General features: G+C 42.8%; 1 protein-coding gene across 2 annotated transcripts; it reads left to right on the forward strand.

Moving 5' to 3' along the window:
* The first annotated feature begins 5 nt into the window (after nucleotides 1-5).
* Nucleotides 6-13,277, forward strand: DNAJC12 (DnaJ heat shock protein family (Hsp40) member C12). 2 transcript variants are annotated; one of them, XM_083866268.1, is made up of 7 exons: nucleotides 6-3,105; nucleotides 3,727-3,895; nucleotides 4,104-4,219; nucleotides 7,173-7,251; nucleotides 8,911-9,050; nucleotides 10,283-10,484; nucleotides 12,208-13,277. In XM_083866268.1, the coding sequence occupies exons 3-7, from the start codon at nucleotides 4,142-4,144 to the stop codon at nucleotides 12,300-12,302; spliced, it is 594 nt and encodes a 197-aa protein (XP_083722394.1). In that variant the 5' UTR covers nucleotides 6-3,105; nucleotides 3,727-3,895; nucleotides 4,104-4,141; the 3' UTR covers nucleotides 12,303-13,277. The 2 variants fall into 2 exon arrangements, with proteins under 2 accessions (XP_083722394.1, XP_083722395.1); XM_083866269.1 differs by having other exon boundaries at nucleotides 3,810-3,895.
* The last annotated feature ends 7,575 nt before the right edge of the window (nucleotides 13,278-20,852 follow it).

The raw sequence follows: 20,852 nt of genomic DNA on the forward strand, positions 1-20,852 counted from the left end.
ATGGCGGCTCCGCTGTTCGCTCCTCGCCAGCCGCGTGAGAAGCCCTCAGGGCTCGCTCTCCGTCAGGGTAGCGGGCAGACAGTGCCTCTTGCCAGGAGCGAGGTCCCTGCTGCAGAGCCCTTTGCTGGGCTGTACGGCACCCGGCCGGGGGGAACCCGCCCGTCAGGGCTGCCCCTGAGCCCGTTCCCAGCCGCAGAGCCGGGCCGGAGGCTCGGGGCGGCCTCTCTGAGCACACCGGATGAGGGTGAGGGTGGTCACAGGGCGCGGCCGCTGCCTGCCTGCTAAGGGAGCGCACCGGCACCGCGGGCTCCTGGTAGGGATGCTATAAGGTATTGCCCCTTATCCTCCGGGATTCACCCCAACAAGGGTTCTGCATCGCGATACTTGAGCTCCCGGGATGCAGGAACTTTCCGGGGGGGGGGGGGGGGGCGTTAGCACCTGTCTAAACCACTTCTGCTTTAGGAACGGAGCCTGCGTAGTGTAGGAGAGATCTGATGGCGAGCGGCGAGAGTTGGGGTTTGGTCGAATAACGCGCCCAAATTCATTGTGTTTCCCGTGCTCTGCAGGGTGTGCGCGGTTGGTCTCCCTGTTTCCCGATGATCTCTGGTTATGTGGAGTGTAGGAGCAATCCATAGTGCCTCACCCGGGCGCTGCAGCGGGACCGTCCCTGCATAGCCAACAGGAGGTGCCACGCGTAGACTTTCCATGGCATAGTTTCTTTCCAGCTAGGAGTCTGGACTGGATAGAACTCAGCGTTTTTCCCAGGACTGCCACCAACAAAGAATTTTGGTCTAAACTTCGTGGATAGAAATTTAAATATTGGTTTGTTGCTACTGTTCAACATCAGGAGCTGTTTGCAGAATAGTGTTAGTGAATTTAATGCAATAGAATTTCTAAATTTAGTGGCAAGACCCAGGTTAGACAAGTAGAATTTCCCCCTTGCAGGCCTTGATAGGCAACAGCTTCTAAAAAAACTTGAGGTTAAAATTTTCATACATACGGCTTCAAAAGGGATTACTTCATGGATAATCAACTTCATAGGTGGTCTTTGTAGGGGGAGCAAGATTTGGTTGGTTTTTTTTGTTTGTTTGTTTGTTTGTTTTTTTTTTTTTGTTCTTTCAGATATTAACAACCCTGAAAAATATGTATGTACTGTTTTTTACACTACTTGCTTCTCAAAACAAGCTGCAGAGTAACCAGATCAGAAAGTTTATATTATTCTGTGCAACTTTGTATGCAAGTATTCTTTTCCCTTCTTGCCTCTAGAAGCTGAGGCCAGATTCGTATTTCTTAGAAAGCACATGCAAAGTGCTTTTGTCAGCATAAAAAGGGGAGGTGGGGCTTTAAGATTGGTTTGGTGATTTTTTTATGCGAACACAGTTCTGAGGAGGAAATAATCCAGGCAATGCAGATGTAGGATGTGAGGCTTTCTGTGAAGGTATCAGTGAGGGAGGGACTCGGGGATCCTAAAGCCTCCTCTGATGCTGCAGACATTTCTCCAGGTCAGCAATGGCACTGCAGGAGTTACCCTTACTGTGGGAAGTGCTTGGGTCCCCTTCTGCTTCTGCAGCTCTGAGCTTGTGGGAGGGCAAGGATGGGGCACTCCAGGCAAAACTCAGACAAGTTGTATTGTGCCTTGGACTTCTTCAAGATAAATGAATTCTCTGTCCTCAGGAAGCAAAACCCCTGAAGTCAGTTGAGAAGAACTGGTCTTAAAGATTTGATGTGTTTTACAGGAATAAATTCAAATAGAGATTTCCAGACCTTACTGTTTTCTTTAAAGGGCTATTTGCAGCTTTTACAAATTGTTGGTAAAGGTCTTGTTACACTGAAGCAGAATTTATATTTGCTCTGGGCTCTAAACAAACTTAATTGTCAATTTGTGTTAGGACTGGGAGACACCTTTCGTTGGTGGCTGGGTACAGAGAACAAGTATGAGATTTCCTCGCTTTCAGAACAGTTTGTACATCCTGAGCACCACTAACCACAGCATGTGTAGGCAACAGTCTGTGCCATCTCCTGTGCTGAAATTCCTTTTTAAATGAACTTTATGTCCTGGGGCTAATTTTGGGGGTTTTTTGTGTGATACATGTGCTCTTTCTCTCCTTTTTGATGATGCTTTGGGAGTTGCCCCTCAGCAGTCACAGGAGCAGTGAAAGGCTGAGTTAGTGTTCAGTGTATTTTGTGTTCTCCAGAACAAAGGTGCAGCTGTGCTGTGGGAGCCCCTGTGCCCCCAGCACCGGGGCAGGTGTGGGCACTGCTGTGTGTGCTCAGCAGCACAGCTGGGGCTGGGACATTCCCTGGGAGCACACAGCTCGCAGCTCCCAGGGTTGTCACTGGAGTGCAGCCCTGGCACCTGCAGCTGCCTGGCAGCACAGAAACAGCCTCTGAAAGCTGGAGGGGAAAAGGGTTAAAGAGCTTCCCTTTCACCTTACGCAAATATGCAAGGAATACTTGGAAAAGAAAGGGACATCAGGAATGCTGTTGGGAGGAAAGACAGCTGTTTGTTTTTTGTCCTCCCACAGAGTACAACCTATTTAAATATTTACATGTTCTGTTACTAAAAGACTTTCCTTTCTTGCCTGTACTTTTCTGGTTATTAAGTTATGAATGGTGGAGATGGAGAGATTTGTAATTGCTAGTTCTTGCACTTGTAATGATGCTGCAAAAAATTTCTATACTTTTATTTACTCTGATAAATATGTTGGTAGAGTTTTCTATTAGATTTAAATGGTTTCACCAAGGATTATGCTTCTTCTTTTAATATTATTGCTTTTAGTTACTTTGTATATTTTATAGTCTTAATAGGCTATCTGAATATGCGGTAAAAGTAGAAAAATTCAGACAATGCAACCTTGAAGAGAAAATGGTGGAAGATGCATATTAAATGTCATTGCAGAACATTATTAATGCAGATATTAAAGCACTTGTGGATGCAAAAAATATTAATTTATTTGTTTGTTTATTCATAAATAGCTCTGAATGGCCACTGGGTCCTTCATTGATTCACACATGGCCTGTTCCAGCCTTGGTCACATCATGGGGATCTGTTCTCCTGCAAGGCCACTGCATTTAGAACTGTATAACTCCTCACAGCATCTGTTTGTAAGTGTTAAGGGGGCATCAGGATTTAAAGACATGAAACATCTTGGGTTGCAGAGCTCCTGCAGGGGTGGGAATGTAAAACCAGAACTCCTAAGGCTCCAGCGGAAAGACTTCAGCATGTGGTTATATTACAGTTAGGAAGTAATCTTTTGAAACCAGCAGATCATGGGTGACACCAAACATGTCCAGAGGCTCTGCTGGGCTGAGGCCTTGGTCTTAAATCATAGTTTAAGGTATTTCACCTCATTGTAAAACGAGTTTCACAAGGAACGTGTTTTGTACACAGTATAGACCTTCAATACAGAGTCTGAAGGTAATTTAGCATGAGAAAGAGTATTTAGTTTGATAGTAGACAGTGGGTATTTCGTGTCCTCGGGTAGTGTTAATTTACCAGACAGTGACTGATGTGCAGTTGCTGTTTGGTGCTGAGGAGTGTCTGTGTACCCAAGGGAACCTTCAGAGAGTGAAGGTTGCTCCCTTTTTGTTGAGCTGGCTGACAGACCTCTGACAGACTTTGGCAAGGTTGGTGCTTTGTCCTCCAAAGTTTACACCCTGTAATTGTTATTTTGGAAATAATCGTTACTCTTTTCTATAATTATCCATCTAATCATCTGGTCAAAGATGGTGGCAAAAATTGCAAATAAAAATTGAACAGAAAATGGCTCAGGTCCACAGCAGCCTGTCGGTGTGTGCCTGGTTTGCAGTGCCTGCACAGGTGATGGCCAGAGAGAAACCTCTGCCGCGTTTCAGTGTGCAGAACTCTGCTGTGTGGACGGAGCCGCCGTTTAAGGTTGGTATGACTGTGGCGACTACACATCCCAGGGAGCCTTGCCGGGAGCGGCGGGGCGCGGGCGGGGCCAATGGCAGCGGGACCTCGCCGGGCGGGGCGGCTGCCGGTGCGAGAGCGCCTCGCGGAGCTCCCTCCGCGCTGGGAGCTGCCTGTTGCCCTGGGCTACTTCAGACTCCTGCGTGAGCTCTCACTTGACGCTGTATTCCAGCCTCCGTGCCGGCTGGAGAGTCCCTTGGAGCAGTGCCGATGGATGCCATCCTGAACTGCAGCCAGGAGGACCTGGAGGATTACTACAACTTGCTGGGATGCGATGAGCTATCGACGGTGAGAGCCTCTTTTTCCTTGCCAGCTTATTCACAGTTTGAATGTGCTCGTGTGTCTTCAGGGAATTTGCAGGTGTGTCTCTGCGGGCAGGAATGTTTGAAATGCCTTGTGCACCTTCTTGTCACTCGTAAGATCTCCCTAGGAAAGCTCAGTTTTCTCTCCTGTGTTTTCTCCGACAACAGGAGCCTGGAGGAAGGTTTAGGTTGAAGATGCCGTGTAGAATACGACTGGATTAGGGAGAGAGACGGCTGCATGTGTTTGACAGCATCCAAGAAATAGTTTGGAATATGTCTTGGTTTTGAAAACTGAAAAGGAGCTATTTATGTACAAGTGATACTATGAAAGTTCATAGCTTTAGGGTGCTGATAATGCTGCTGAGTTTCTCAGGCTTTATACCTATTATAATATATTTTTAAATGTATTCACCAGTTCAGATGAAAACAAAACCAATATCTTTTACCATATTCATGTTTTTAAAATGCTGTTTTAAATTACATTCAAATACTAGTTCTACTAATTCGTTTTGGTAGTAGATACATGCTTCATAATGAGATTTGGCTAAGCAATTTTTTGAGTGATTTGCAGCCACATAAAGTGTGCATCGTGTTAAAAATGTCCATACAACTTTTCTTTTGCTAGTCTAGTATGCCATTTTTTTTTTTTAAATTTAGCTGTTATATTAACTGGAATTGTGTTTCTGACTTGGAAAAGAAGTTTTGATTACTCTGCTGTAATGAGGGATGTATTCAGTGGAGATAAAAGCTGTCTTTTGATCAGTAATTTTATTCAGATGCTCTCGGCTGTCCCGGTGGTGCAGTATAAAGCTCAGGAGTAAACATCCCTGTGTGTCACAGAGGGAAATGTGCAGCTTTTCCCGAGGACTCTCCGGCAGCGATCCCAGCAGAGGGCAGTGCTCCAGTCCCCACACAGCCGTGTTACGCAGATGCGGTTTCTCGATTTCTACCTCACACCAATTCCTTAAGGGCTTAGCAATTAATGAACAGTTCAAGTGCATGTGATAATGATTTTTCAGTTTGCTTTAAAACGGAATTAAAAAGCTGGAAAAAATGCTAATGGGTCCTGAAAAACAAGCTGTCAAGTACTATTTGTTGGGAGAAGCCGCAGATGCTGCTGTCTTTGACACGGGAGAAAGAACTTGGAGATCCCAGGCTGACTGAGCCGCAGGATGGCCTCCCCTCGGGGCCCTGCACAGCTCTTCTGGGCTCTCACAGAAATCTGGAGCAGTACAGGGGTTTTTCACTCTCACTACTTTGTACAGGAGTCAAGCATTTGGCAGAGGCTGTTGTGAGCACACATTGCACAGTCCCAGCTGCAGCACTATCATCTAAGCTGCTGAATATCCTGGTCTTGGTTGGACCTGGGTAAATTTAAGCAGAAATGTTTTCAGGTTCTACAGATTTTTTTGTTGTATTCAAGTAAACACAAACCAAGTTTGTTCTTGGCTTCTGCTACACTTGAGCTCACAGACACCTACTTCATCTTCAGATGTGACAGGAAGAGGGGAGATTTAATCTCTGTCCTTCTTCAAGAACAATGCTATTTGTATATAGTGAGTATTGGATATCTTTCTTGATAAAACACCTCACTATATATTTTATATTAATTTCATGTATGTTGTATAAACTTCCTATAAGCTTTTCTTTCTATTGATTTTTTTTTTAAGTTGAAGACTTCCATGTGCCCTTCTGCTACATTTTAACCCTCTGTACACATTTTAACTTTAAAGTTCCCCTTTAAGTAATTAAATTTTTGAGATGGTAGCTGGCTATACAGTAACCAGTTCTCTGTACAGTGTATGTTTTAAAGTGTCTTTCTGACTGCAGATACACCACATTACATCTCTCCCCCTGGAAGGAGCTACTGAGCAGAGTGAAAAGTGTAGAATTCTTAAGATACTACTGTAGACCACATTTTTTTCCCAGAATATGCCAACAAGATTTTTTCCAGCTATTTAGTGAACTGTAATTTTATTTTAAATAAAAAATGTTACGAGACTTAATTTTGAAGTAAATAATTTAAATTGTATGTGGCTGTCATGGTTTGACAAATGAGGAATTTGTATAAACAGCCTTTGTAGTATGGGAAAGAATGGTAATTATTTAATACCTTGGGGTGAATTGTGAAATCTTAAGCTGAACTGGAATGATATAAAGAAGTTTTGGCTTCTGAATTATAAGAACCAGCAAAATACTTGGAAAAGCATTAAACATTTGAAAATCTAAGCTGATGCCCACTCCAGTGGCTTCCTGTGGTATTTTAACTGTTGACATGTCTTAGTTTTTCCAGCGGTTGTAATACTTTATGGTATAACAAACTGTGTGGGAGTTTGCAATTAACTGTTAAACTAATACATGCCAATATTCTAATGATGATTATAAATCTCTTCTACTCCAAGCCAACATTTTTGCATGGGAAATTAACTTGAAGAAAGAATGTAAACTACTGGTTATTGAGCAGGTTATCTTCGGGTATCCAAGATGGAAACCTCATGGGGTGGGGTCGGAATTTCCTATGAAGAGGATATGGAGGAAGCCACCTAAACCCACAAATTAATCTTCAGCAATACAGAGTACCTTTGATTCCTGCTAGGAGAATGTTAGAGTTCCTGCTGTGCTGAAAGTTAGAGTTGATTAAACAAAGTAAAAGGCAACTGAAGTGATGCATTTTGTCTCTGTGGTCATTTGCACATTTTTGTAGACCATATTGGATCACTGGGCCTCACAAAAACAAGACTTAAGGATGAGTGCATGAAAATGAGATTAAATAAGCAGTGTCACTGGCAGATGGTTGTTGTTACCTACTTTGCTTGTACTGAAGCTTGTAGAAGGACAAAATCTTTCAGCATTCTTTGTTGTTCCTCCCAGCCTCTTTCAAAAAGGAAATTTGCAGATCTTATCTGTGTTTACTCACTTTGTCTCAATATTTTGTTTAGGTTGAACAGATTCTTGCCGAATATAAGATTAAAGCCCTTGAATGTCATCCTGACAAGCATCCTGGAAACCCCAAAGCAGGTATGTATTCTTTCCTGTGTAAAAACAATCCATTTTTTTTCTTCTATTAGCATGGCCAAGATACTTAATTCAGCCTTAAAACTCTATTTCCCCCAATATATTTTAATCATTGTGTGCATTGAGCACATTCTATTTAAATAGCAAGCTTGTGATATTCTTTGTAAGACTTGCACACTCCTCTGTGATAGAGCAGGAAGATGCTTGTTGGCCTTTTTTGATTTCTAGGGCCTTTAATTTTTTTTCTTTCTACAATAGATCATCTTTTAATACAGAATATATTTCTGCAGTGTGTGCCTTCCTAGACCTATGGAGTTGGTGCCCTTCCACGCTCGGTGGCCTTCAAGTGCCACACTTGTGTCAATCAGTTCATTTACTGCTAGGGATGAGGCTGGTGGGGAAAACACAAAATGGGTTTTAGTTTCTTTTAATGGAATTTAATGACTAGAAGTGAAGAGAAGGCAGCCTCTGTTTGCAGAACAGCAGCTGACGTTTGTGTTGATGAGAGGGGGCAGCTCCTCAGAGCTGGGAGGGCTGAGCAGTGCCTGAATTATTTGGAGCCAATCTTTACCCATTTGTAACCACAGAGAGCCCTGGGCAGAGCTTACCAAGGCTGAGCTACAAAAAAGAGCAGCCAAGTGCCAAATATCAGAGCAGCTTTGCTTGTCACGAAGAAATGTTATATTCTCTCTTTACCTGAACATGCCTTATTTAATTTAAATACCTTTTTGCAGTACTAGTGAGGGTTTACTTTATGTTTTTTATTTCATCAGCTTAAAGCTTAATAAAGAGTAATGAAAGTATACCTTTTATTTGGTGAAGACTAGGAACACTAGAATAAGAAAACCTAGTACAATTGTTCCCTCAACCTGTTGTCCCTTGTTTGATTTATAGTTACCAATTTTGATTAGTGTTTGGGTGTAGTGTATTTCAAAAGAACTCTCTCTAATCTGTGAAGTGGAATAAATGAATAATAGTAATAATAATAGATCACTGTAACATAGGTGAGTCATAGATAAAGTCTAAATCTTTATAACCCTTCCACAAATAGTAACATGCAGCTGCATCCTTAGTAACCATTCCATGAAAAATTACCCTGTAGGGAAAAATGAGAGCTCTCATTCATACAGTCTGGATAACATTTTAGCATATGTAGAAAATGCACCTAATAAAATGCACAAGTTAATTAATCTGAACTCTATTTAGATTATTCTTCTTGTTTGTCAGTTCCTGCTCATCTTTTTTTTCTCCCTGCTCATGGTTCTTGTTGCTGTGCTCTGCTCTGACTCCTGTGCTGCTGCAGATCTTAGTGTGTTCCTTCTAAGCAGTGTTGCTCAAATTTCCCTTTTGAAGATGGTCTGCAGGGGCTGTACTCTTTCTTTCAATTTAAATTTAGGAGATTTTGAGGCTGGTAGACAAAGGAACGTTTCAGTCCTGATTTGCAAGGCTGTCTGTCCACCAAAGGCGCCGTGATCCTAAAGCCAGAACTGTGCAAACTGGAACCAGAACCACATCCCCTGGCCGTTTGCTTCTCCCTCTGCCTTCTCCTCTGCTTTGCTCTGAGCTGTTGCTGGCAGGTCCGCTTTTGCCTCTGAACTCATTTCTTTGCCAACAAACGTTGTCTTTGGTGTCCCTTTGGTGTCCCTTTGGTGTGTGTCCTAGTGGAGACTTTCCAGAAGCTGCAGCGAGCCAAGGAGACTCTGGCCAACGAGGAGAGCCGTGCGCGTTACGATTTCTGGCGCCGGAGCAGAGTCGCCGTCCCCTTCCAGCAGTGGGAGGCCCTGAGCAGCTCCCTGAGAACGGTCGGTGGGGACTGATCTGGGCCCTCAGGGGTGGGGAGGTGGGGCTGGCCCAGACAGGAACCTGCAGGGAGTGAGGGGGAGTTACAGTCAGGAGTTGTGCTACAGAGCCGGGCTATGGGGATGGGAATAGTGCAGAGACATTCCTGCACTGTAGATGCTAAGAAAATTCTGGAAAAACTGGATGGCTTCAGAAGCCCATTCACAGAAGGGCATTAGGGCATTAGTGGTTTTAGAGTGAATTTATCAAGTTGCTGCTTTTATAGGGAGTTTAAGTAACTTAAGGGCTGTTTTCAAATGCTTCAGCTCACTTTGCTTTTGTAGGAAACTTTTATTTCTTTTCAAAGTTAAGTTAAAGCTGGCACCTTTTTATAATATATTCTCCTCTTGGTATATTGCTTATCAGATAGGTTTTCATGCTGTCTGATTAAATAAAGATCTCATTGAAAAAATCCTGAAGATAGTTCCTTGCAACCCTGGGCTTCCCACAGAGCTTTGGAGGAGCCCTGCTAGGCTGGTGGAGTGACCTGGGACAGAGGCAGGAGTTTATTGGGTGATTTCCCTCCTTATTTTGCTGTTGAGAAAATTTGGTAGTGTGTCCCTAGTAGAGCTCAATTCCATAATACTGGATTATTTTTTCCTGCCTTATTAGAGTGAATGATAGTTACAGGGCTACTTGGTCGTATTTTAAGGCAGGTGAATAAATGTTTCCTATGTCAATTCTGCTCATCTCAATTCTGCTTAGGAGAGAAATTTGAGACACTTAAACTACAGCACTATGGCTGAGCTTGAATGTTTGCTGGAAGTATCCAATTTAGCTTAGTTCAGTTCAAAACAGATGTTATTCCACAGACTTTAATATTAAATCTTTTCAAATTGCCTTGCCTTCAAAGAGTACTTTGAAGTCAAAGGCAGCTTTGAAAATGGACATTTCTGAAGTCACTCAAGCCCTCTTAAAAAAAGGTCTGAATTCATGAGGGAAGAAACTGGACAAAAGGCCCCTAAAATTCTGATCTGCTTGTACATTTTGTTCTTCACCCCCACTTGCCATAAAGTGTCCTCTCTAATGCTGTTTGTGACATGTAACCAGGCTTGCCCCTATCCTATTGGCCTGTAGGCTTCTCAGTGTGCTTCGTCTATCCAGTTATTACAGCAATATAAGAAAGAAAAAGTAGTTTAAAGCCCATTAAAGTGTAGGGCTTGCTTAGTCCTTTGTTATGTTTTCATTCCTTTAGTCAATGCACTGGGCTGTCCAAAGTAAGAAAGACCAAATGCTGGAAGCTCCTGACTTTGGGAGTACCAACAACATAACTAAGGAGATGTGGACCCAACAAACGGGAAACAATGGAGATGGATTTTTGGAAGGGAGCAGGGAGCAAGAAGATGTTGCAATTCCTGATGTGAAACCACAGTCTTCAAAGAATCCAGATTCCCCAAGTAAGTGAAAACATCAGTTACAGAAAATTGCAGTATTCAGGGACTGACCTGAAATGGGGGCTTTCAGTCAAAGGAAGCCTTCTCCAGAACAGTGGGTTTACTTTGTAGCTTTTTAAATGTGGTTTTGGGTTGGGTTTTATGCTTTTGATTATTTATTTAATTTTGAAGTTTGCAGAAGCTCCTTCCTCCCTATCCCAAATGTCCTGCTTTGTTTTCTAGTAAAACCAGAAACTGGAGAAGAAGAAAAATAAAAGCTTCAACCAAAATGTAAATTTTTTTTTTCTGATATATGAAAATGCAAAGTAAAAAGAGAAGGCAGTTATTTTCAGTGACTTTTTAAAAAATAAATTTTAAAACTGTTAACTAAAATATTTAGGTTTGGGGTTTTTTTGTTCATTATGCAGTACTTTTGCACAATTTGCATCCAATGAGTTAATGAGGTCTAAAATTTGAGACTTGAAGGCTTCTTTTGTATTCAGTTTTGTTTTTTTCTAAGTAGTGTATGCACCAGAATGAAAGTGTGTTTCCAAAGTGCCACCTACCAGTCAGCACCTCCTGGCTGTGATTTAGGTCACTGTGCCTGAGCAAGGCTTCCTTAGCACCCTGGGCACCTCTGTGCTGCCTAATCCTTCAGGGGTTCCATCATCCTGGGCCCATGGTAGCACAGAACTATTGTTAGACAGAGTCCAGTCATTTCTCCCCATCTTGATCTAACAGGAAATTAGGGTGAATTGTGAGGGCAGCAAAACCTAATGTAATCCCAAACATTTGTGGAATGCAGAAAATAGAGAAGAAAATTCTACAAAGAAGTATATGCCAGGCCTAACTGAAAACTTGTTTTTGAAAAGTAGTGCTCTGTAACTTCAGACTATTTTTTTTTTTTTTTTTTTTGTACTTAAATCATCACTGTATCCTTTGTAGAACAGTATAATTTTGAAGTAAAGAAAACAAAAGAAAACATCATCTTGCTCCTTGTAATGGTGAATTGTCTTTGCAGGCATCTTCTTTCTCTATTTTTTCTTTTAAGTTTTAATTTAATTTCCAGATATTTGAATGGGAAAAACATCAAACTCATCAAGTGCTTACTACATTAATAAATGTTAATATTATAATATATTTGACAGGCTGTATATGCACTTCAGTGTTTATATCTGATGTTAGGATGTTGATAATGTTCTTGTTTCTGTCCAACAAAAATTTATATATTGGGTTCCACTTGAAAACTGTGGTATTGTCTGTTCCTGTCTGCTGGCCTGGATGAATTCTGGACTACCACCTACAAGGCTATTTCAGCTCAAACAAGAGATTTGAACACTAATTCTGCTCATGGGATTCACTTTGCTGTAAAAGGAAGTTCACGTTTTAATATTGAAAGGCCCTAGATCATGTACTTGCAGATTTATCACATCACTTAGATGAAGCCAATGCAATTTGTTCAGTTTTCCTTTGGGAATGCTCTTTAGGGGCTGCCAGGGTCCTTGCTGTTCTCCTCTGGAGCCTTCCCAGCTGATCTCTGTTCTGAGGGTTGATGTTCCAGGTCTTATTCCAGTGTGCCAGCAGCTTAGAGCTCCTATTTGTCAGTGCTAGTCAAGGGCACTGGAAGTGACCACTTTCCTGCTTATTCTTTTTTTTGGGGGGGAAGACTATCAAGTATTATTTCAGAAAATTTCATTTTATGCATGTTTATAATAATTTAGTTGTCTTTCTCTTTCCCCCCCCTCAGGATTTTCAGAAGGGAATTACTGGCACTTGCGTTTCCGCTGGTCAGGCGATGCTCCATCAGACCTTCTGAGGAAATTCAGAAACTATGAGATCTAAAATGAGAAACGCACAGCACTTCTTTCAACAGTTCAGTTGTTTGTTTGTTTGCCAGCAGTTACAAGTTATTTGTATTTTGTATTCTTTGATTGTAATGTGTTGTTCCAGTCAATGTCCAAATACTGATTTATCACACATGCTATGAATGTTACAGATGGAGGTTTTTCTGTTCAATAAGCAAAGCCCTTTTCAGTATTAGCATAAAGTGATTTTGTGAAGTTATCTAACATCTTATATATTGTTTCTTGTATTCTCAAATATTGTGTAGTCATTAATATTTCTCTCAATAGTGTGATGTTATAAAAAACATGCTCTCAGTAGAACCCTGGGCTCCAAGGTATCCTACTCAGCGAGGATCTTCCAAAAGCTTCATGACAATGAACTGTAAACAGAACTGTGCTTATCTCAACTCTGTGCTCTGCTTCACTTCTCCATCACATTGTATTCACTGCAGTGATTTATAATGTACTCATTATAAACTTGTAGGAGAGTTGTGATCTTATATTATAGATGAAATAAGAAGGTTCTTGTTATCCAAGGTCTGTGTGACAGATCAAGCACTCCTAAAAATCACTTGTCTTCTACCTTAACAAGAACACTTTTTGCACCAGCTATTTGTTTTGGAAGGCAGTTCCAGAACTTCTCCAGACAGCAATTTTTGTCTGAAGATGTATTGGTGGAAAACCGATCCCCTGTGTATGTGTGCCAGCATTGTCCTGTGGCTTCCCAGCAATTTCCTTCCCTGCTCAGGTGTGCTAGACATGGTTTTATCAGAGCTTTGTATGGTAAGGAAGAAAAATCAGACTAGTCATCACTAATGTGTACAAAATCTCACAGGAAAAGTTTTTGATACTTTGGGCAACTTTTCAAATTCTACTTGTTTATTTATTTTGCCTTTGTTTTCTTTGCAAACTTGGCCAATGTTGATGTGGTTTTGTGCAGACATAATTCCATCAGCAGCAAATAAAACTTTGTGATTACTAAAAAGGGGTTGCTTTAATCTTTTTAATTAAATCCTCCACCCACCAGAGAGATTCCTTTCGAATTTCTTGTTATTTGTCATCTCAGTGGGTAAAAGCTTAAGGCGCCTGGTTATGAATCCTGGGCAGTGCAATGGAAAGTGTAACCTGGCAAGTCCAGTGTTGTCCCCACATGGAAACAATGTGCTGTGTGTGTCTCCCTGGAGGGAGGCGTGTGCCTGGGCTCTGCTGTGCTGAGTTACTGTTACAGCCCTCCTGCTTGGGTCTCTTTGCCAGACTGTGACCCGGGTGCTGTTACTGGGACCCAGCAGTGGGGGTATCTCACTGACCCCACGGCATCTGTACCCCGGGGCCAGCCTGCTGCCCTGGGGCTGCCACCGGGGTCAGTGCTCCTGGTGCTGGTCCCGATTTGTAAAGCTCACAGTGCTGGTGCTGTGCTGATCCAGCCACGCTGACCCTAGAGTGGATGGCATTGGTACCAAGAGCTGGTTTCATGGCACATCATCTTTAATTTTACATGCACTTCCCTGGCATATTTTGCAGCTGAAAACATTATAGAGGTGAGAATAATAATTCTCTGTAACATTTGGTAAATGTAACTAGTTTGTTTTTTTCTAGTGCAGTTGCTGCTTTACTTCATACAAAGATATTTGCTCAAGAAGGACTTCTGGTCCATTTCATAGAGAGGGATTATAAACAAGGTCAAACAGTAGTAACAGAAGGATACCTGTGTAGTATCTGTAGTAGTAACTGTGAAGGATACCAAGTAATAGGGAACAATATTCCCTGTGACAAAAGGATGGGAATGCAGCCAGCTGGAGCACTTTGAATCAGGCAGCAGCAGATTCTCTGCCCATTTCATTTGCCGGTAAAGGTGAAAGGGAGTAGTTGGATGGATGATTTAGCACCTAATGAGCTGGTTTCCCTTGAGAAGTGAACATACAATAGACCTTTGAACAGCAAACTAGTAGTTTGTGTCATTAAAACTGATGTCATTATTAGCCAAATATTGCGTGGTTGATTTTGGCAAAGAGCATTTGGATGTTTGTTCTGGATAATAATTGCAGATATTTGGAAGGCTCTTAGCCCAGCAAAAGCTCATGGCAAAACTTGTGTTTTGCAACAACTTGCTCAAGATCAGCCCTGTAATTTGTATTTGCCCTCATGAGGAGGGCAGGTTCTAACTTGTGCTCCAGTACACCAATGATACCAATACAGGCTTTTCCCCCCCCTATTTCTGTACACGTTAAGAAATACAGAAAAATGGACCATTTGAAGTTTGAGTTAAATTAATCTATGCCTAGCAGACCACAACCAGATGTATTGGAAAACAAGAGGAGCCTGTGCAGCACTTTTGCTTTTCCTGGCTAGGGTTGAAGTCCAAATCACATCAAACTTACAACTAAAAAACCTATGAAACAATTCCAGCACCCCCACACCCCCCCCCCCCCAAACCAGGTGGGACCTGACCTGTTGGCCAGTAACTAGTTAACTGGAATGAGTGGGCAGCCCAGTTCTCCCTCATGTTAGAAAGTAAAGAAACAAGCACCTGACATATTACTCAGTGTTAGATGATTCAGGGTCCACATCCCAGCATAAACTGCTTATCTGTTTCATTAAATATATAGTCCTTTTAGAGTTTTTTGCTAGTAGCATGAAAAGATGCAGTGAGTGTCCCACTGACATTTCATCAGCAATAATGTGTTGCTTTGGCCCCTGCACTGGTGAGCACCACACATCATTCACATGCTGTAACTTTAACTGGGACAGGGCTGGTGAGATGGATCTCAGGCTCTCTGAAGGTGTGATTGAGGCAACCTTTTGTGGTTTTCAGGGGCCCACTGAGATCTTTAACTGTCTTTGCAAAAATGGAAACAGAGGCAAAGGGTTGGCTGTGGGGGTGAGGAAGAACAGCAACAAGCCCAGACACTATTTATTAGATTAGGGCCTGGAAGTTTCAGGTTAGAGGGGGGCAGCTCTCTACAAGACATGGTAAGCTCCTATTCGTTAGCTCCCCTTGTGAGTTGCTTAGGTGGGCAGTAAAGGGTCCTGAATGTTTTGGGTACGTGAGGGCTCTGATTTACTGTGCTGTGTTACAGCTTTGAATGATTCAGTATGAAAATAAACAGAATTGTGAGGCGAGCCCAGATCCTCTGGAGTCCAGTCAAAAATGTTAATAAAACCTGACCATTACTGAACTTGTGAAGGCTGAGGAGTTTTCATCTGGAAGTTATGATGGGGGGTAGGTGTGGTGATAATGATGATAAAACACAGGGAATAGGACACGCTGTTCAATGCTGTGTTTCTAGGTCTTTGAAACTATTTCAAACAGAAATTAAGCAACTGTTTAGCCAGTTATTTACAGTGAAACTGAATAGCATGGGAGCATTCTGGAATTATATAAATTATTATATCTTTATTTGCTGCTGTTATACCTGTGCAAGTGCAGAATATATAAAATTGTCAAGAACTAAAACATTCTCAGCCTTTTTTCTTTTTTTGCCAGTATTTGCCAAGTTGCTTTGCCAACGTCTGCCAAGTGACAGTGTAAGAGTTAGTTTGGATGATGAATACTAACAGTATATGACTTGAAATCTCAGGCTGAGTAATGCTGAATGGTAGGTGAGGTAGTTTCTTGATTGTCTGTTCTCCTCTTTAAATGAGATTTTTTAAAAAGGCAGTTTATAATAGAAGCAAGTATTCTGATTATTAAAAGAGATACTGTGTATCCTTAATTTCCTGGGCATGAACATTGCCATCCTGCCTTCCCAGCAGACTCATCTCTCATTTCAGGATATGAGAGTGTAAGCAGGAGGCTGTTGTAAAGCTGATGAAATTACACAGCAAAAGATAAAGCCAGTCTGTAGGCTGTTGGGCTGTGTCATTGTCAGACGGAGAGATGATTATCAGGTCGTTTGTGCTGGCTATTTTTATTGCAGCCCAGTGCACACACTCCCCCTGCTGTCGGCAGAGTTGCCCCGCGGTGATGGCGGGCACTGGGTGTGTTGGTGCTTTCCCCTCTTCAGTATTAATCTCATCTCCCTCCCCTGTTAATGAAGGTTGGGCTCTGCGTGTGCTCTGTTTGTCCCAGCTCTGAAGACTTCTGTCTGAGTCACTGCAGTGGTGCACAGGATGAACTGGGAGCTCTTTAGGTCTCTGATGGCTATAGCCTGCCACACCCCATGGATGCTGGAGAAAATGAATTTTCATTCCTCCATTCCATCTTCACAGTGGTTTGCTCCTTCTCCCTCCTTCTGGCAGAGCAAGAAGGGAGAGGGGCTCCTTCTAGAAAATGAAGTTTGCTGCCAACATTCAAAGTTTCCAGTCTTGACATGTGTTGTGGTTCTCAACATTTTCAACAAAATGTTTTGCTTGCTGCTTCGTCAAAAGTACTTCTCTTGGCACCAAGGACACAGAGCTTTTCTAAGGAGATGCAGTTTGACTCCAGGCATCAGTCCTTACACTGATGTTTATGTTTACTTCGTTAGGATTGTCAGAGCTGCTCATTTGTGTTATAAATGCAACGGCAAAAATCAGATTAATAAAGAAACAATTTATTAGAAAAACAATCCCAATCACCGATAAAGAGAGAAACCACAAATACGATGGGCAGCGCAGCGCTGGGTGGACAGGGATCCGCACCCTAAGGTACAGGTATTTGGATTTCCCAAATCCACACGGAGCGGATTGCAGCCCGGGGTTTTATAGGGTTTTTTGTGTCCCGAGGCAAAGCAGATGCATGGAATAGTCCGGCAAACAGTCCAAATACATCTTTGGATGGGTTTCCCGGATTTGTCGAACTTTGCAAATTGAATTCTGGGAAGGTTCCTTTCACATACAGATTGGGCCCGCAGGTCCATGATTATTCCAATGTGTAGTCCCCAGCGGAGAATTTCCCTTTTTTTGGGGAGGAATTTCTCTGTCTGGGTATGATGCCGATTCTTATCTGGGTTGGCTAGTGTCTTTGTTCATCCTGATGGCTCCTGTCCCGTTCTTTGTCTCAGGCTGGGAAGCGGCAGCTGGCTAGCTTGAAGGAAATTTTTCTACAGACTATACCTTTTCACATTTTTATATTAACACCAATCTAACATATATTTCTATATCCTTTTATCATGGATTTTTTACCCCAATGTCACATTTATCACATTTGCTAGCTGAGAATTTCCATGGAGCCCTCAGATTTTTGCTGGGTAGAGGTCTGTGAGCTCCTCTTCTTTCTCACAGACTTTGTATGATTGATATCCATGGGTGAGGGAGAGCAGGAGAATGAGCAGGAATGGCCAGAGGAGTAAGAGTCTGTTGCAGCTGGTTAGGTCTGTGTGTGCCTTTGGTGACTTCTGCTGCTTGAGGTCCTCACTTTCCAGGGGCCTGAGCCTTCCCCAGGATCCCCACGTCCATCCTTGGCCTGCCACTGCCATCGCACTTGCATGTGCCGTAACAGAAATAGCCAAGCCTGAAATCCCTGGGAGCCTTGCTAGGGAGCACTTTGAAATGTTCATCTGCCTGCCAGCTTAAATAACTTTTGTTTGTTCCCTCTTTCTTTATTGTTCCTCTTCTTTCCCTGCCTCTGTTTCTTGATTAAATTAAATTAAATTAAATCTAGCAAAATATGCTGGAGGAAATGGGTTTGCATATGTTTGTGTTGGGTTTTTCTCTTTAAGAGAAAAAGTTTGTCTTTAAGAGAGAGAGGAGTGAAAAGTTGTTTCTGCTCTGGCCTATTTTGGCCTCTGTGGAAATGGCTTTTTTCATATTCCCAAATTTTTCTTTCTTGACTTTGCACATTTTTCAGCCCTTCACTAGTGCTGGGGCCACACATAGGAGACACACACATCTGAGTGGTGAGGGCTCCATTTAAGCCAGTCAGAGACAACTGGGAAATGCTGCCTGATTTTGTTTTTCCTGGTTATTAACGGCACAATAACTTCTGTGATTTCCCCCGTCCTCCCATCACCATATTGTGTGTGTATGTGCATCATGCATGTGCAGAAAGTCATAAAAGGCAGGAAGAGAGGATTGAGGTCCCCCTCACTGGAGGTCCAGGAGGAATCAGACCAGCTTCCTTCAGGAAAGGGAAGGTTTGATGGAGCAAGTCCATTCCATACAGAGAAGACTTCTGCTGATATTATTTATTTTATTTTGTCAGCTCTGTCACCTCCATCAAGGGCTTGTGTCCCTGCTTGTAGATGCAATGCCAGAAACTGGTCCTGGGACCTGCTGCAGCTGTGGTGCCACTGTTCTTCCTGGCAGGGCTAAGGGAGGAGCAGATAGGGCATGGCCCGAGGAGCTGCAGTAGGATAAATATCACAGGACAGCAAAGATGATGCAGGGACTGGATTATCTCTTGTGGGGAAAGGCTGAGGGAGCTGGGCCTATTCAGTGTCCCAAAGAGATCGCTGAGAGGGGACCTCTTTAATGTGTGTAAATATCCAAAGAGGGGGTCAAAGAGGATGGAGCCAGGCTCTGCTCAGTGGTGCCCAGCAGCGGGACAAGAGGCAATGGCCAGGAACTGCTGCACAGGAACCTCCACCTGAACATGAGGAAGAGCTTCTATCCTGTGCAGTGACCGACCACTGGAACCGACTGCCCAGAGAGGCTGTGGAGCAGATATTCCAGAGCCTCTGGAGAGGGTCCTGCTGTATACTCAGGGATCACCCTGCACAAGCGGATGATCTGCTGCGTCTCTTCCAACATGCTCCATTCTGTGCCGTCCCAGGTAATCGTTCTGGCTGCTGCAGAGGCCTTTAGCCGAGAGAAGAGACGCAAGAAGCAAAACTTTCCACAAGAAATAGGAGAGGGCCAGGAAAAACAAAAAAAGCCCGGACCCATCCGGGCCGCAGCGAGCAGGGTTCGAACCTGCGCGGGGAAGACCCCATTGGATTTCAAGTCCAACGCCTTAACCACTCGGCCATCGCTGCTGATACTACTGCGTCTTTCCGGCTGCAGCCTTATAGGGTGTTCCGCCGCCGCACGCCCCGCCCCCAGCCCGCGCAGCCAATGGGCGCCGCCGGTCCCGGGCCTGCCCCCGCAGCAATGGCGGCCGCGGCCCGCCAGGAACAGTGCTGGAGAAATAAACCCCGAGTGACAGTGGGGAGGTTTTCAGCCTCAAACACAGGGGCCGTGTCCGCTCCTGAGAATTAAACCTGCGCACCTCAGTCTAACGGGGAGGAGCCGGGAACTACTACAGGAGACAGTAGCCATGAGGTGTTGCATTAACTTTCAGCGGCATGAATATTTTTCCTGGTTTTACTATTTATTTCAATTATTACAAAATGTCTCTATCATATGACCTTTATATGTAATTTAATTCGCTGTAGATTTTTTTTATGCTAGCAACAGTTAATTGTGCCAGCAGTAGTACAATAGAAATTAAATTTCATTTGACTTTCTACCTGTGTTGCAATGCATAAAAATAATAATTTTACCTGTTTTTTCATTCCTATAGTCAGAGCTTTTGTTCCATTTTAAGTAGCTGGAGCGATATTGTTGACTGTGCTTCCCACCCTCCTTGTTTTTACTTTTTTTTTTTTTTTTTTTTTTTTTTTTTTTTTTTTTTTTTTTTGTATGAGTTATTAATCAAGAACCATCCCTAATGGGAGCTCCCTGGGCTCCCCTTTGGGCGAGTGTGAAATGCGGGGTTGTGTTTCCTGTCAGGGAAAAAAGGTGGCCTGTGTAGTTGTTGTGAAATGTGTGGAATGAGGCCACGGGACAGTTATAAAAATGAGTTTTATTAAACAAAGGAAAAAGCATGGAAAGAGGCTGTTTGGAGAAATACTGCACACTTATAAGTGAATAATGTGATTTTTAAAGTTTTCACAATATAAGTTTTAAGGGTTTTTTAGGCCTTTAGCATGTAGAATAGAAGAATGCATAAGTATTAATATTTGCTTTGAAACAAAATTATTACAAGCTTTGAGCTGCTTTGTAATAAGAAGTTTTGAACTACAGCTTTAGAATATAGAAGGAGTGGTAATCATCTAAATAAAAGAAGAAACTGAGCTTATCCTAAGCTAAAAAATTGAGGATCCTAAAAGGAAAACTGAACCCCATCATCACAGATGCACAATCCTGGTAAAGGAAGCTGGACATCACCCTCACTGATTGATGGTCCTGGAAAGAGAAGCTGGGCCTCACCATCACCAATTTACAACCTTAGGGTATAGAAATTCGACATTACCAATAGGGACTGATCACAATGAGGTATAGGAATTGAACTTGACAAATAGAAACTAGGAGAAAACCACAGAAAAAAAAAAAAAAAAAAAAAAAAAAAAAAAAAAAAAAAAAAAAAAAAAAAAAAGCTGAGAAGTGCTTTATTAAGATGCTCAATAAATCCCAGCAAAAATCAGCATTCGGGGTGCAGCTGGAGGGGAAACCCCCACTGTGCCCAGCGCGCTGCTTTGCTCATATTTTATCATTTGAATTAATGAATTAATAAATTGATTATTGCTTGATATATTGGCTGAGTCAAGCTCTTACTCCTTACAAGAGTTCCGTGTGGTGCCACACAGCGCGGGGCCGCTGGGAATTGCCCGCCTGGAAACCCTGGATGGCTGACGGCTACACGGGAACA

Source organism: Zosterops lateralis, assembly GCF_965231275.1.
Source record: "Zosterops lateralis genome assembly, chromosome: 8".
NCBI lineage: Eukaryota > Metazoa > Chordata > Aves > Passeriformes > Zosteropidae > Zosterops > Zosterops lateralis.

Bases quoted from the DNA above. Each gene is read 5' to 3' on its own strand.
- DNAJC12 (XM_083866268.1), top strand. From the start codon at position 4,142: ATGGATGCCATCCTGAACTGCAGCCAGGAGGACCTGGAGGATTACTAC. The intron at 4,220-7,172 runs GTGAGAGCCTCT...TATTTTGTTTAG, and splicing joins GATGCGATGAGCTATCGACG to GTTGAACAGATTCTTGCCGA. The intron at 10,485-12,207 runs GTAAGTGAAAAC...CCCCCCCCTCAG, and splicing joins AAAGAATCCAGATTCCCCAA to GATTTTCAGAAGGGAATTAC.